The 16,221-nt window shown below is 33.3% G+C and overlaps 1 protein-coding gene across 6 annotated transcripts in view; it reads right to left on the bottom strand.

Moving 5' to 3' along the window:
* The window catches only part of SEMA3A (semaphorin 3A), a 442,921-nt gene that overhangs the window by 12,786 nt on the left and 413,914 nt on the right, over nt 1-16,221 (bottom strand). For all 6 annotated transcript variants that reach the window (XM_073238902.1, XM_073238903.1, XM_073238901.1 and 3 more), the window contains 3 exons: nt 15,403-15,444; nt 11,066-11,223; nt 7,639-7,706 (listed from right to left, as the gene is read on the bottom strand). In XM_073238902.1, the coding sequence (XP_073095003.1) occupies nt 7,639-7,706; nt 11,066-11,223; nt 15,403-15,444 (268 nt within the window). The remainder of the gene's footprint in view (nt 1-7,638; nt 7,707-11,065; nt 11,224-15,402; nt 15,445-16,221) is intronic.

Here is a 16,221-nt window from a genome sequence, read left to right as displayed (position 1 = left end):
GGGACATGATTGCTGTCTTTGTATTATCTGTGTTTTTAATCAGACAGCTGCAAATTGTCTGAGAAATATTAGGTCATTTAGCACTTACAGACAATATAAAACTATTTTAACCTTTTTAATATTTTGTTGTTAATAAGTATCTACATAAAAATAACAGTATACTGTCTGGACACAGAAATAGTCATAAATACATGAGGTGATATTATTATTGCTGTTCCTGTGACAGTTTCAACTGTTAATTTGGAACTTAAAATCCTTTATTGAGGATCCATACAAGACAAATTGTGAACTCTCTCCCAATATTAGTCCTACTCACCTACCACCATCAAAAGAAGTATTTCCTTTTCTATGCTTCCTAAAAATCTCTTTTTCATATATCTTTAGAACACAAGTATTCTTATTTGTTATAATTATTTGTTCATCTAGTTATCTTCCTCCATGCTGTGTGTTCCATAATCCTGGCACTGGCAATCATAAATCTTCAGCTGATGTTTGCTGAGTGACAAATCCAGGCAACTGTTTTACTCTGCATTTAAAAGCTGAAATCTTATGTAACTTTGACATCCTCAAGATACAGAGTTATCATAATTATAATAAAAGGAATTATTAAAAGTTTAATTAGTCAAAAAAGGCATAGGGTTTATAACCTTGATTATGAGAGAATATGTTATTGAGCTGCTGGTAAATGTAAACAATTCAAATAATCTATATTTATTAAGTTTTATAACATGAAAAGAGTTGATTTGAGATTATAGCTGTGGAAGATGATGACTGAGTATCCTTCAAAATCAAAAATCCCAAATATGGGTTAAGAAGAGAAAGAGATTTGAGAAATCACATGAATATAATCTCCCATCTCCAGGGATACCTATTATCTCTAAAGGAGGGTTCTGCTGATGAGAAAGTAATCTTGTAGATCTCCAGAAAGAAAGCAATCTCATTTTAATCCATTTTTAAATACATCTCACATTTAGAAAGCAACTGTTCTGAATAGAAACTTTTGTGATGAAAATTACCAGTAGACAAGAAGGGTGTAGTTGTTACACTGGCATAATGAATTCTCATGGGTTGAACTGAATAGTTAGAGCAAAATAACTGTGAGGAACAAACATTAAAATTATTTTAAAAGCACTACAGTATGTTTGAATAACACAATGCAACAATATGTTGCAGCTGTTAATGACAAGAAATAATGTTTTTAAGGAAGCAATCTTCAATTAATCATTTCCTCTTTTAGAGGGATAATTTATGGAAATGAAATGAGGCTAGTAAACCAGAAAGAATGGGAGGAAAGAAAGAAGTTAAATAAATTGTTTCCTTTTGTAGCAACAAAAAAGTCACGATATCCATCATTTGGCCAGAAATATCATGTTGCTAAAGGCCTTATTTAGTATTTGATTTTCTTCCAATATTGCTGAAACAGAAGGCATCACATTTCAGCTTTTCACTTATTTCACTCTTCATTTTAACCCCATAAATGTCTCTCAAGATTGAAATGTTGATAATGAAGGAATCTTAGGAAGTTTGATGTCATGTAGAAAAGACAGATGGGTGAGGTAGTGAGCCATGTATTTGTTCAACTATTTGATCTCTATTATAATTTTTGATGTTCTCCCCCTTTAGGTTATTAAAGAAACTAATTTTGTAAATAAAGAATATAAAAGTAAAGCAACTTGGGGGGAGGGCAAATGACTGCATATTGTTTTAATTGTTTAGTAAATACAGTTAGTTGCTAAACTACATAAAGATAAATCTAATTCCAATTGTTTTCACTACATTGTAGTTTTAATATTTTATATTGTATATTTTTTTCAGTAATATTCAGTCTTAAAGGTAAAGCAAAGGAGGAAAGGAAATGTTGCCCATCGACTCTTGGTGACATAGAAAGGATTGTAGATATGCACTTCCTAAGTGCAAACAGCATTACTTCAATTTTCTTTACTGTATTTCAGAGGATTTTCTCCAGAAATAAAATGGGCACTTTATCAATAGAGAAGATTCTAATTCAATTTCAAGTGAATGAATATCTCTTTAAGTAGCAGTAGCTGAAAAGGCAAATCAAGAATGAATCAGTAACTCTTGGGAAGACACAAAATATGTAAAATTAAAAAATTTGAAGATAAAATATTCATTCATCTTTAACAATCATATATGTTTTTGAACCTGACTATTTAGATGGCTAACAATGATTTAATAATCTCATATATATTACAGTGCACTTACATTCTATAGTATATACTAAACTATATAACAGGGATCCTGTTTGTTTATCAAGATAGTGGTTAGCACAATGTTTCTTCAATGTCTTATACCAACCAGTTATTCAGTAAATGTTGAATGTGAGTCTGGATGCAGGTATGCATTAGAAATGCATGCATATGTATTATAGTCCATGTGCTTAATAAAGCTATTTATCAAGTACAAAAAGACTCAATTAGTGAAACGTTAGAGAAAATTTAAACTTATAATTTATCAGTTTGCTAAAATAAATTTAAATTTTAAACTACTTTGTTTTATGTCCTAAATTAAAAACTGTCTCTGGTTGTGGGAATCAATTATCAACCTGAATATAGCATTTAAAATTTTACAGTTCAAGTAGTTTCTAGTCTTTCTTGAGCCCAATTCCTGTGGATTTTTGTTTTAAATGTTCTTATAAGTATACAGATAGGTAGATGTATAAACGAACAAAGAGGTATGATCTGGGTCTTTTGATTTTATTTTTCATAGGTAATTATTGAATTAGAATCACTAGTATCTTATTTTGAAGAGATTTATTAATTTAAAACACAAAAATGAAATTGATATGTTATTAAGTTAACTATGAAGCCATTTGCATAGTTGAATTCAATACGGTTCTTAGTACCTTACAATATGAGAGGCTACAGTGCTTCTTAGTATAGGGTAGGTTGAAACTCAATTACTTTAAAAAACAACACGAGTATGAAAATATGTACTGTAATATTTAGTCTATATTGAACATTTACATTTTATTTTCATGAATTTATAGCAAGTGCTTTATCAAGAAAGCACATATAATCTATATGCCAAAGTTACTTACCATAGAAACTTTTGTATTTAAAAATAAGTAAACATGGACTTCAATTTACTCTTTCATAAGAAATATGATAGGAGATGATGGAAAACACTCATTTGTTGAAGCAGAAAACTTCCATAAACAATAATGAAAATACCATGTTGTACTTATTTAATATGTTTTTCTTATAAGTTTTAGAATTTAAAAAATACAGTATCCTTAAAAGTTTTCATTTACAACAATTAAATTATAGGTACATAAGCAGTTGGGTGAACTCTGATCACATATTGAAAAACTTTAATAAGGAATAATGATAATATTTCAAATATCTTCTTATTCAAGTTGTGTATGCATGTCTCATGTACACTAAGAATAATTGGGCTACGTGCCTAAGGTAATATCAGAAGAGGACTACTGTGCTGATTACACTGAGTGAAAATAGTTTCAAAAGGGTTTACCAAATTTATAGAAGATAATGATGTAATACTTTCATTCTCGGATGCACACTGATTTGTATTTTAACATTTCTGATATCAGAATGTGTCATAACAGTTGCTCTTGATGTGAGCTGAAGGTGCCTTCGTCCAGAAAGAATTTGTTCTTCCTTCTGCCAGACATGTGAGGCCCTACTAACTTGATACCTTTTTAAAGTTTTATCTGAGGTTTGTAGTGCCCCTGTTGGTGTGAACTCAGAAAGTAAACCTTCCTCAGCACCATCTGTGGTTCAGGGAGTATTTTTTCCCTTTTCCACCACCCATGTATTCGGCTGATATAGGCAAAAGTCTTCCATGCTATCTTCTTCTCCATGGGAGTTTATTTCGCCTTTGCACTAATATTAGAACATACTATGTCCTGGATTGATGCTGGGATCATTTATTTGATTGTCCATCTCGGGCAGTTTTTCTTTCTTAGCATTACATAAAATAATGGTGAATCTTGCATTCAGTGACATCTTAGACGTGATACAATTTGGTAATTTACTGAAGTTAGGGATTTTTTATAGGGCTGGCATCATGTTCATGTATCAAATCCTGAGGCTTCTCTTGGAACTAAATGCTCAGATTCATAGTTGGGTTTTCTACGTTGTATAAAAGGAACTAAGGCACAGATCAGATTAGCGCTTTATTTAGAACACTACATTTACCACTCTGCAGACCATAGAGCTGACATTTCCAAAGATATTTTATGAAATTCTGGAATGATTTTGATGCCAACTAAGACATAAATTGAGGTGAGCCAATCGTAGAGGTAATTAAGAAGACTGAATCCTGTGGATGTTTTGCTGTAGGATGCTAGAAAGGCAACACATATATGTATAACAGCCAAGAGAGCTAGTCAGTGATGTCACTGAACTAGAAGTTAGGACAATACAATACTTTAAAAATTTAAAGGCCTAAACGTAAGATGATGTTAAATTTTACAAATGTAGTTACTTATGGTGTGAGCTTTTTTTCTTTCTGGACCCGTGGATCATAATGCAGCCCCTGTTTAGTAAAGAAGGGGAACTGGGAAGTACATTAAAGGCAAACTGATTTAGCCACTTATGCCCTTGAATGCAAAGTCAAACTCCCAGTTGTGTGCACAACAGTTATTTTAGGGAAGGGAAGGTACTGGAAACAACCTGGAGGTTGTCTTCAGCATTCTGTATGAGGGGTGAGTGGGAAGACAAGAACTGCCAACACATACATATTTAAAGTTTTATGCTGAAGTTTCCTAGAAGAATGGCCACCAGTGATGAAAGAGGGTGTGCTGGATCAAGGGAAAGTGCACCTGGCTTTTTCTGTTTCACCTAGGCCAGCTCACCATTAGGGCTGCCTTTACATGAGAGGGAGCAGAGTGCTGAGTGAGTGCTAAAGGTTTCATGGAGAGTGAGATTTCTTCCACCTTAACGCTGAGTTGTTTTATATATTTCCTCTATTAAAAGCTCAGGATATGTAAAATATAGAGTGTTACAGGCTATGTTTACCATTACAGCTGGAACTGATCATCCTGAAGTATGTAATTTGGCTTCAAGTTGCTGAGCAGCTTTCTGTGAAAACATCTCATGTCTTTATGCTTCCATACGAGCACATATATTTTATTCAAAGTGAGGTGTGACATAAGCAAGACAACATACATGATTTAACAGGGCTGGGCTCTGGATTTTTGCCCACTTTACTTTCAAATATTGACATCACCTATTCCAAGATAATTCATTGAATCCTAATGGTGAGGCTCAGCCTGGCCATCTGGGAATGCCTGACTTAGTTTCCAAACATTTGAAATTTACTGTAATTTATGGTATATATTTTCTCTGTTTGGTCAATTAACAATACAAGCAGACAAGGGGAAAAGAGGCCTCAAAAAAGCAATGTTTTATTGCTGCAGAGCTTCTTGGGCTATTTTACCATTTCCTCCCATATATCATGAGCATGTACATAGAGTTGTTTATCCACATACTTACTAAGATCCAGAAACACTGAACCAAAGCAATTCCCTTTTCCCCCTACAGTATGCATTCTGATTGAAGAACCAGGAGAGAAACTGATTCATATTTATTTGACTTTCTATAGCTAAGCAATTATATATTCCTATTTTTTTACCAGCTTTTATTGCCCTAATTTCTTCAAGACACAACTTTACAATCTGAAGCACTCTCCATGACCCATTCACTCAACAGTCAACAGCATGTATTTACCCACAGTCTCACATCTTACTAAAAATAAATATGCTTTTGGCCAGCTTTTCTTTGTACATATTGACTCATAATTCCAGCACATATATTATGTCATTTTGAAAAAATACTAACTGGTTCAATGAAGGGACTGGATTGCTGAACAAATTGGATTTTTCAGTAACTCTAGCAATCTTCAAAACATAGCATAGTATCCTACACTTAGTGGTGTATAGTAATTATTTATTGGTTAATTGATTAGTTGAAAATAATGTTTCTTAAGAGAAATTCCATTTCTGAACATGATGATGTTAATAACAATGACTAAATCATTTTCACACTAAATAACAGATGCTATTTAGTTCAAATCTCTACTGACCACCAAAACCAGTATCTGTGTTATAGCTTGAATATTTAGGTAATTCATTCAAATATTTATGAAAGATCTACAATATTCAAGATACTGCATATGTTACTGTCTTTGAAAAAAGAGTAAAATAGCAAGGCCCATATTGATGTGGAGATTAAAGTAGGATTGGAAATAAGCTCTAGTTACATTGTCTTCTTTTTTTACTTTCAGTTATTGCCATTAGTTTCTCTGTATCTAGGCAGATAGATTCTCTAATATAATGAATTAAGACTTCACAATACTGCATCGCTTCAGTGGTGATCAGAGCTCAGTATTTTTACATGAAACATATTAACGGAGGACTAGTGAATGCTTTGCTGTCCAACTGAAATTTGCCATTTGAAAACCTTAAGGAGGGTGCGGCAGCAAGACATTATAGCTCTACAGAGACAAAAACTCATTAGCAGTTGCTCCAATTTAGTGGCAACTTTTTTCATTTTAATGGGAACAGTTAACAGGAAAGTCCTTGCTGAGGAAATTTTGCAAGCAAAATGGATGCAAATGCAGGCTCATTCTGTGGCTCCCCAGGTCCTAGTACTGGCATCACCCAAACAACTTCGTGAGCTTTCATGAATCAGATAACAGCACACAGAGGTATACAGAGCAGGATGTGACTTTCAGAAAGGTAGGTAGGTGGTGGAATGCATGTTGGGGGGCTATTTACGAAATGTTTCCTTTCTTAACATTCATGAGAAGAATACACACAGAGTTAGATCAAATTAATTGATAAAAAATCCAAATTAATTGATAAAAATATTAGACCTTTTTTTAGGATTAAATTAAAAGGTAAAGTGTTTACATTTTACATTGTAGCCATTTTTAACTGCTAATTGATTGTTAGCAGTGATGTCATGGATACATGTCCCCAGCAGAGGGAAGCATAGCGTCACTGTTGTTTTTGTAAAGGGTTGATGTAGGTGCAGGCATGACGTACACTACAATTTTAATTGAAGATTGGTTGATTTGAGCATTAAATAAGCAACTTGACATTAACAGGCCTTGACATCTTTTAGGAAGCATTAATGAACTTGGTCCAAAACCCCCAGTTCAAGGGAACATCCTACCAGCAAATCAGTGTGAAGACTGAATTATCTTCTACTTGACTACGATGCCCAATGACAATATACTGGGTCTAGAGCATCAGCATATTAATGAATGATTTGCATGGCTTGTTTTAAGACTACACTTTCTTCTTGATATGGTTAAATGAATATTTTTGTTGCCTACTACAGTTAGGTTGCTACAATATATGAAAGCATGGTTATACCTGGCTTCTTCCTGCGCATGAGAATATTGAGCTTTAAGTTTTCTTAAGGGTCTAAAACCTTGAATTTATTGTACTTACAATAATAAAATATAATTCAGTGCTTTGTGTTCTTAGAATTTTCTTTATCTTAGATTTTCTTTCCCTCCAGTTACACTTCTAAAGAATTCTGGGACAACTGTGTGGCTTGCTGCATGTGTATGGATATGATGTCCTATCACTTACGATTTCATCCAGGTTGTTGGCAGGTTTGGAAGATGAAAACTGCTGTAACTTACCATGGTGCTGTAAGTCTGAACAGTGAGTCAGTGGGTCTCCATTTCTTATATCTTGTCGTCTTGTGCGTCTAAAACAATTACATTTAAAAGGTGTTAGTGTATCTCTATTCCCTCTTGGGAATTTGACATAAGAATTAATAAGAGTCAAAAATCAAAGATTCTAGGAGCTTAAAGAAAGAGATGCATCTACATCTGACTAAAAGATTTCTTAAAAGCAACTCATTATACCTGGAAGGGAAGTCTCCAAGAAGATTAGAATGAGAAACAGTGTACAAATGTATTAACAATGCATTAGGACTGATAATAGAAAATTCATGGTTTTTTCGCTATTGGATGTCAATCAATCTAACATCTAGAAACCCTAAAATTTTTAACATTTTACATTTGGAAGGAAGAGTACAAAATGTAGAATTGCAACCCGTTTCTTCAAAACACCAAATCAAACTTCTTTTCCTGATCACTGATAAGGGAGTAAGCTTGAAAATTAATATTCATATGAATGTTCTCTTCCTTTTTGTATTTACACATAATTCCATAAACAGACTTCTGTTAATTAAATGTATTAAGATTATAAATTATATTTTTAAGTTAGTTTTTAATTTTCTTTTTTAGCTGCTATATCAACCTTTTAAAATCAAACGTATCTTTTGTGATCCTATGACTATGATTGAAAACCAGTTTACCTGGGAAGAGAATACAAAGCAAAAGGAAAAACAAATATTGAGGAGCGGGGCCTCCTTTTGTCAGAGGAAGGCAAGAAAGATGAGGAACCTGCCTCTACGGGAAAAGCTTAATTTGTTATGAAAAATTTTGTTAATTTCCCCTAAATTTACTACTCAAATCATATTAGTTGTAGGACATTCTGGGTGTCTTCTCTCTACACCTTGCTAATGGTTGACTGGGAAGAAGGAGGTTGGATGTAACCACTGTGGAAGAAACGCAACATGTAGTTTGAGAAATAGGCTAAAAATGGATTGACTATGTAACAGACTGGAAAGGACTGGGGACACGTGCCCAGCTGTTTTTTGCATCTATTTTAATGGGTGTTGTTTTGCAGCAAAGTTAATTACCTTCCCTGAAAAGCGCTCACAAAGGCCATTGAGAATTGCAAACATGGAATTTGTTACTGTATTAATAAATTGAGAAGCCCAAGGTATTTATAGATTTCTATTTGTAGAATTGGTGGGACTATCAAACAGATGTTGCACATTTCAAAATTGTGCCAACAAGAGAACTTGTGAAACATGAACCACAAAGCATTTGGGAAGGCATTTTTTACTGCTATTTAAGCTTTTGAAAAATGCCATCACAAAGAATATATAAATTGTGAAGCCTCTAACCCTCCTTTTCAAAGACATATGAAATTGGATTAAGTAAAATCTTCAAGGCACAACAAACATGTGTTAATGATAATTCCTTCAGTCTTAGATTACAGGTATGTGATAAACACATTTCAAATACGTACATTTTAGCTTACTATAGATGCAGTTGTGATCTTATTTTGATCTTTATTTAAAAAAAACTTAAAATTTAAATGGACTGTTACTAAATTAGACAATGTTACATACTTTCAAATGGAAAGTAATAAAATTCATTTTTAGTTCAAACATGAATTTTTCATTTTTCAAGTAACTTTAAAAGCCCTCTAGATCTAACTGACTTTAGGAACCATAAAATTTTAATCTTAATTTTAATTGTATTGCTGCAAAAATTGCACATTGGTATTTACTAAACTAGTTATGGTTTCTTTAATCAGTAACACATTATCTAAGTTTTTGTTTTAAATTTTAACTAAGTTTTTGTTTAAATGTTAACTTCCAACAAAATCAGTAGGTATATGAAGTAATATAAGCATGTTATGTCGATTCTGAATGTTGAAAATTTAAGAGAATTGTATTTATTAAAGGAATAAACTAATATAATATTTGCATTTAATATTATTATTAACAAGATAACTGTATTTTAATTGATATGGGCTGATTGTATGTTAAATGGAAGTAGTTGATGATTTAATGCTATAGTCAATGCTCTCTAAAGTACTCGGAAGATCTCAGTAGACATTGCAGTTCTTTCTCCCCTCCACTGTTTTTTTCCAAACATTGAAGATGATCCAAATTTGTATAACACACCTCACTAGCAATGAAAAAAATCCATTTTTGTGGCTTCTTGTAAAACATTAGCTATAATAAAAACAAATTTTATTGTTCCTAAAATGCAGTGGCTTGATAACACTGATTTTCTTAAATGTTTCAATAGGTTGATGTTTAGACCATTAATTTTTAGGTTTATGTTAGCAAGACATTGTGTGTAACTTTTGTCTATCATTGCTCATTTCTTAAAGACTGGTAAATACCAAAAGAGAAAGGGGGCCATAAGATGACTATTTTGTCAAATTAGCAAAGTATTTTTATTTTTTAAAGCAAAAGTAAACCAAGTTTGTGTACAACTTTTAGGATGTTTCTAAGAGTTCCCTGAAGTATAACTGCACCTTCTGAGTATCCTACTATATTAATGATCACATGTCTATTCCCAAAGCATTCAATCTCCTAGACAGAGACTTACGGTTACATTTATCTAAACATAGTGTTTTAGATAGCTTCTCGACATATATTAGCAACTTTAATTCAAGCATGTCTGAAAAAATAGTTTTAAATATTATCAAGGGTATACTTAGATACTTGTGTAATACATATATGCAGAGTCATAAATACATATTTTAATATGTGGCTTCTTAGTTCAGGTTCAAACACTCCAAATACAAGATGATACTATGATCATATAATGGCCTTTAAGGTTTTGGGATCAAATAAAGATACATGTTAATGCTAGTTAATCAAAATGATACAAAAATGTGATGTCCTCAGAACTAGAAATAATTCTTCTTGACTCTTTATAATTGGGTCTCTGTGTACTCTCTAAGACTCAAAAGGTAAAACTCTGAGAGTTTTCTATTTATTCAAAGAAATAAATTGCCTTATTATAATGTAAAACCAGGACAGAATGTTGCTGGATAGAAAAGGAAGGATATTTTGGGGCAAAAGAGCATCTTGGTTAAAAGGCACAAGGCCCAGTCTGGATGACAGCTGTGACTCTCCTGTGGCTTTGACCCTCAGTTTTTCCCCTGCATAAAATGAAGTTACAACACTTTAGAGTTTCCACGTGCAAATATTCAAGGACATTATTACAACATTGTAGTTTTCCCTCACTAATTTATTAAAACCATTTGTTCCATTACATTTAGTGCCCAGTTGTCCTATTATATAGTTTCTGATTGTTTTGACTACTTAGAAAGAAAGAACCAAAAACCTCTCTAAGCCTCATTTTATTCATCAGAAAAAGATGATGCACTTAGATGAAACTGTTCCCAAAATGGAATCACTTAAGACAAATAGTGAACATTTGTATTTATTTCTAGAGCTTCTCCTACCTCTTCGCAGTAGGGAAGTAGCGAGAGCAGGAGGAGCCATCCCAAGCACAGTACGGGTCCCTGGCGAGGCAGCACTCGGCACAGGCTTTCCCGTAAATATCACATCGGTGTAGAGGGAGCTGGGCGACCCCCACAGTGGAACCGATATATAGTTGTTGCTGTGGAAAAAGTTTTCTGTTATGACAAAAGTTATCTTGGTTTTCAAACCTTTTTTTTCTTAAAAAAGCTTTACTTATACATAACTTATCAAAGACAACCATCCATTTGTGGGGTTTAACAAAAAACATAATTCCATTATTGAGTGCTTCTCCAAAGGCCTGGCAGATAATGTGATCATTTAAAATACAGCAATATCAAAATCTAAATACTTGACTAAGACAGATGTATTTGATAAGTATAAAACCAAAGGGAGATAAAGGAAGGTAATAGCAGTTATGTCAATTATAGCTCAAAAATAAAATTTTCAAAGAGATAGTAAGACACAGAGCAATGTAGCATTCAAACCTTCCTTTTGTTCTTAGATAGCCTCCTCTTTTTACTTCTACCATTAATACTTGTGATTAATCAGATGATCTCATTGCCATGTATTCTGGTTGGCCTCGGGGCAGGGATCATTTGCTTCTGACACTTCTGACTGACATTGTGTGGTATAGTTTGCCTTGCCATAAAAAGGGAAAGGGCAAAGTTTTGGTGCTTACATTTGTAAAAAGTTTGGTTCAATAACAACTGTCTTGTCCTTGCACCCTTGCACTACCTACAAGAAGTTTACTTTAAACAAAACTACTACATTACTTCTCATTTGAATGATCATCAAAGACGGGAATCAAGTAGACCCTGGCTGGTGCAATAGACTTCAACAAAAAGTTTGGGTGTTGTGGAAAAAGTGCTGTATTGGGCATCGGGGTGTGTGCATTCTAATTCTAGGTCTGGCCTTACATGAATTCTGTGTGATCTTGGGCCATTCACAGTTTTTCTAAGACTTAACTTCCTTATCCATAACATGTGCGTGTTTAACTGGATCTTACAATGAAATGTTCTACAATGCCATTAATCTTTATGCATTTGGAGTTATCAAATGAGGCAGACTATGGGGGTAGAACTTTCTAGCAGCATCTGATTCTAGGATTTCACTATGATTTCAGTATGATTAACAAAGTTGAGACAATATGCTACATTTATGTAAATACAAAATGAAATACAAATAAAATTATTTTGAGATTTCTCCATATTTTAATTAGTATCACAGAGTCCTTTTCTTGCACTAAACATTTGAATAATAATTATAGCAAGCCTTAAATAAAAGTTAAGTAAATACTGAAACATGTAATAGTACATGTGGAAAAGACTTCAGACTTTTAATTGTATTTTAATTGTTCCACTATGTAAAAGAAAAATGAGTTACAGAAAAGCCAATCTCTGAACCATGGTATGTTTTTTTAATATTAAAAAACTGCTTGACATCAGGAATATATAATTAAACTTGCACTTACAAAAAATCAAAGATAGACTACACAGATAAGTAAGTGGATAAGTTGAATGCAGATTGAAGTATCTATTAAAATCTAAGAAACTATTAAGGTTATAAGGAGTACTTATACACAAAATAATGTTGTGCTTAAAGCTAACCAACTTGTTTATATCTTAATACAAATAAGGGAGAAGAAGTAAGACAGTAACAGCTGAGCCACTGTGGAAACAGTTACCCTGATGCATTTTGCTTTTTCCATTCCAGTAAATGAAAACTGTTTATAGCACTACAGTAGAGTATACAGAGAATATAGTATATATTACAGATGCTTAACCTTTTAATATATTCATCTTTTATTATTATATTGAAAGGTGCTACAAAACCATGGCTGGCAAATTAAGAAATGGTGGTTAAAGTCCTTGGAAAGAAAAGATGAGGCATTGTTAGGCTGTTTGTTGAGAGAAAAACTAGATTTATTTATACCTCTTTTAAAGTACCTACAGAATCAGTGTGTGGTAACAGTTGACCATGATTGGAAAAATATTAAAAGAACTGAATTAATTAGAAGGAATTTCTTTTTTTCCCCCTACAATCCTTCATTTCTCTTTGCCAAAATCATCTTTTTTTAGAAAAAGAACAAAATTTAGATTGTACTGAAGGCCAGCAACCTCAATGTGATAAAAAATGAAACAAACATAATAAATAACAATTAAATTAGTTAAAAAGGGGTGGCACCTTATCCACAACATAGTTGACACTGCTAAAATGGACATGCCAAACTTTATATGGTGCTTACTATTTAAAAAACTACTGTTTGGTCATACCTAATCAAAGTATCTCTATGTTTGGTCAATAACTTTCAAGAAGCATGAGAAAAATTCATACTTACAGATATTTAAGAATACGACATTTGAGTTAGAAAGGAGTTGCTATTATCTAAATAACAGTACCTAAATCTGTCACATCTCTTTAGGAGAAAAACAGAGACAAAACACATGGGAAGAACAGAAAACCGAAAATACGGCAATTGAATTTATTGTAATGAAAGCCTTAAGTATGATAAAACGTGAATAATTAAATACAACTCCATGGCTAGATTTCATTTTAACAATTATTCTGCAGTGCAATAAATGATTTTCAAAATATGCTAAGTGAAATATGGGGTAGGTTTGCAGGCACCATTGAGCATAATCCAGTCATCACTAGCAAGTAACCTGATACGCTTTTTATGCCCAATTTAACATCACCACAGGCTTTCTCACTATCCTCTTTAACAAGTTGCAGGTGATAAGCAGGAGGTGAGTCCATTTATCCAGAAAATTAGTTGCAACACTACTTGTCCCTCTTGAAACTGTTGCCTCACTTTTAGAATGTCTGTTAGCATGAATGCAACTGAGACACGTTTAAAGGAAATCGAACGTCCAGTAATATAAAATGAAAGCTAGGGGCACTTTCTTCTATCATGCTAGTTTAAATTGATGAACTGTTTTTCTTTGCTTTTTTGGTGAAATGGGTTACATTTAATAGGCAATTCTCAAAATAGCTTTATAATTTTTTAAACAGAGGGAATGTTTTACAAAACTAGATATGACATAATTAAGACTGACAATGAAGCCTAGCAGAGAATAAATAAATATTTAAAAAATCATTGAAGGAAAGAATTTATCAGTCTAGCTTCCACCATGGAAATCCCCTGATTTACTTGCCAACATTTGACAATTTTAGATTACAAGAACAGGTGAACACATAGTTACAAAGTCTAAGATAACAGTATCAGGTCAATAATATCTGCACTATGAGTTTCTCTAAATATCTTAGAGATTATCAATCTATTTTGATATGTATGTGTGGAAAAGGATATACTCTGTATTTTATGGGCACAGTATTGTATTGTCTTATACAAGGGAGAACGCATGGCCAGAGATACATGTAAACAGTTCAGGATTAAGATTAGCTAAATGGTTCTCATATTTAACAACTTACTATATATAACATTCACCAGGGAGTAATGGGCTCCCTATTCCAGTCTAGCTTTTCTGCTGGGTTATTTAATAACTAATTTCAACTCAGTATCCAAGCCTCTTTTTTTTTTTTTTTTGTAGTTACTAATGGCAAACTGTATAGAAAGCCTAAGTAACATTTATGGGGAAAAGATAACTTATTAGAAGTTAAGATTGCATTTGTTCTGTACTTATCATTTAGCATTTAGAAGTCATTTGTGTTTCTTAAGTGTCCTGCCAAAGCGTTCATTCAGTGTGAATGGAGGGACTATTAACATGCTGCCCTTAAACCTTTGAATTTATAGGGTTCAGTAACATCATTTGGCAGTGACTGGTTGCTGTCTCCCTTTTTATATTTAGCCAAACTAAATGTTTTCTCAAGCACACAATACTCCTGACAAACTAAAATTAACTTTTAAGTCAGATCCTCCAGACATATATAGTCCAGTGCATAATTTTATTAGCCTATAAAATGTATTTTGTTTATAGATGCTAATTAAATTACAGTTATTTCTATTCTGAAATATCCACCAATGTTATTTTCAAAGGATAGACAGATAGATGAAAATAACTATTGAGTGAATTATCTTATGATGACCAAATGAAAATTTGCAATACTACTGATTATTGAAATATACTAAGAAATATACTTATAGGACATATATGAGAATGGTTGTCTAAAACAGGTGGGCAGTGAAAATTATCTTTAGTTTTTATTCTATTAGCTAACTGTAAGACTGTTTCGTCCCTTGTTTTTTTAAACAACTGCTAATAAATCCATAAAATGTGATGGATCATAAATGTTTATCTATTTGAAATGCAAAATTAACAAAATGTAAAATATTGATTGTAGTACATAAAGATGGTACCTGCTTAGTGGAAAGCTCCATTGCTGAAATAGTAGTTGGTTCCTAGAGAAGAAAAAGAAAATGAGAACTGTTTGGTCCATTAGCAAAGTGGGTCATTAATTAATTAACATAGAACACTAACAAATGTTTTCAGAGAGATAACTGGTGCCCACAAGGAGCAATGTAACTGGGAAGCAAGACATGTGGAAAAAATTGCACAGACATGTGTTAACTATGTGGAGCAGACAGTAAGATGGGTAACATCCTTCAGCCAAAGACCATTGGGAACAGATCTGTAGGTGATCAAGCTGGGTTTATTACTCATTGCAATAAGGGATGCCATGGGACTGCTCAGCGAGAGACTGTTGGAAAGGACTTAGATGTTTGGTTTTGTGCTGGGTGGTTTGCGGGAGGATTCAAGGCAAGAGGGACTTTGCTTTAGATGCTGTCTGAAAGCAGAGGTAATTCTGTGACTGGGTACTCTATAAATCTTCCTTAGAAGGAAGGGAGATCACAGGGAGGTAAAGCAGTGATTGGTAAAGACCTAGCAATGACTCATCTAGGCAGAAAAGGGGTCTATGTGGTAATTTTTTGTGGTTTGGAAAATGTCTATGTTCTTGTCTGTTTTCAAACATGATTACAGAATGGGCTTGCTTGGCTCTTGGTTCTTCCTGGTCTGAGAGTGGCCCCATGTGAGGTCAGTGTTCTGTGAAAATCTGTATGCTCATGGCCTCGCTGAGAGCACCTGAGACACCAATGATGAGCTGTTAGTATTAGGCCTGTTTTCACTTGTCAAGGGCTGTGAGAGCTCAACTGGGATGAGATTACTTCATTATATTA

Source organism: Manis javanica, chromosome 6 (genome assembly GCF_040802235.1).
Source record: "Manis javanica isolate MJ-LG chromosome 6, MJ_LKY, whole genome shotgun sequence".
In the NCBI taxonomy this organism is placed as follows: domain Eukaryota; kingdom Metazoa; phylum Chordata; class Mammalia; order Pholidota; family Manidae; genus Manis; species Manis javanica.
This window is presented reverse-complemented; position numbering and strand designations above follow the sequence as displayed.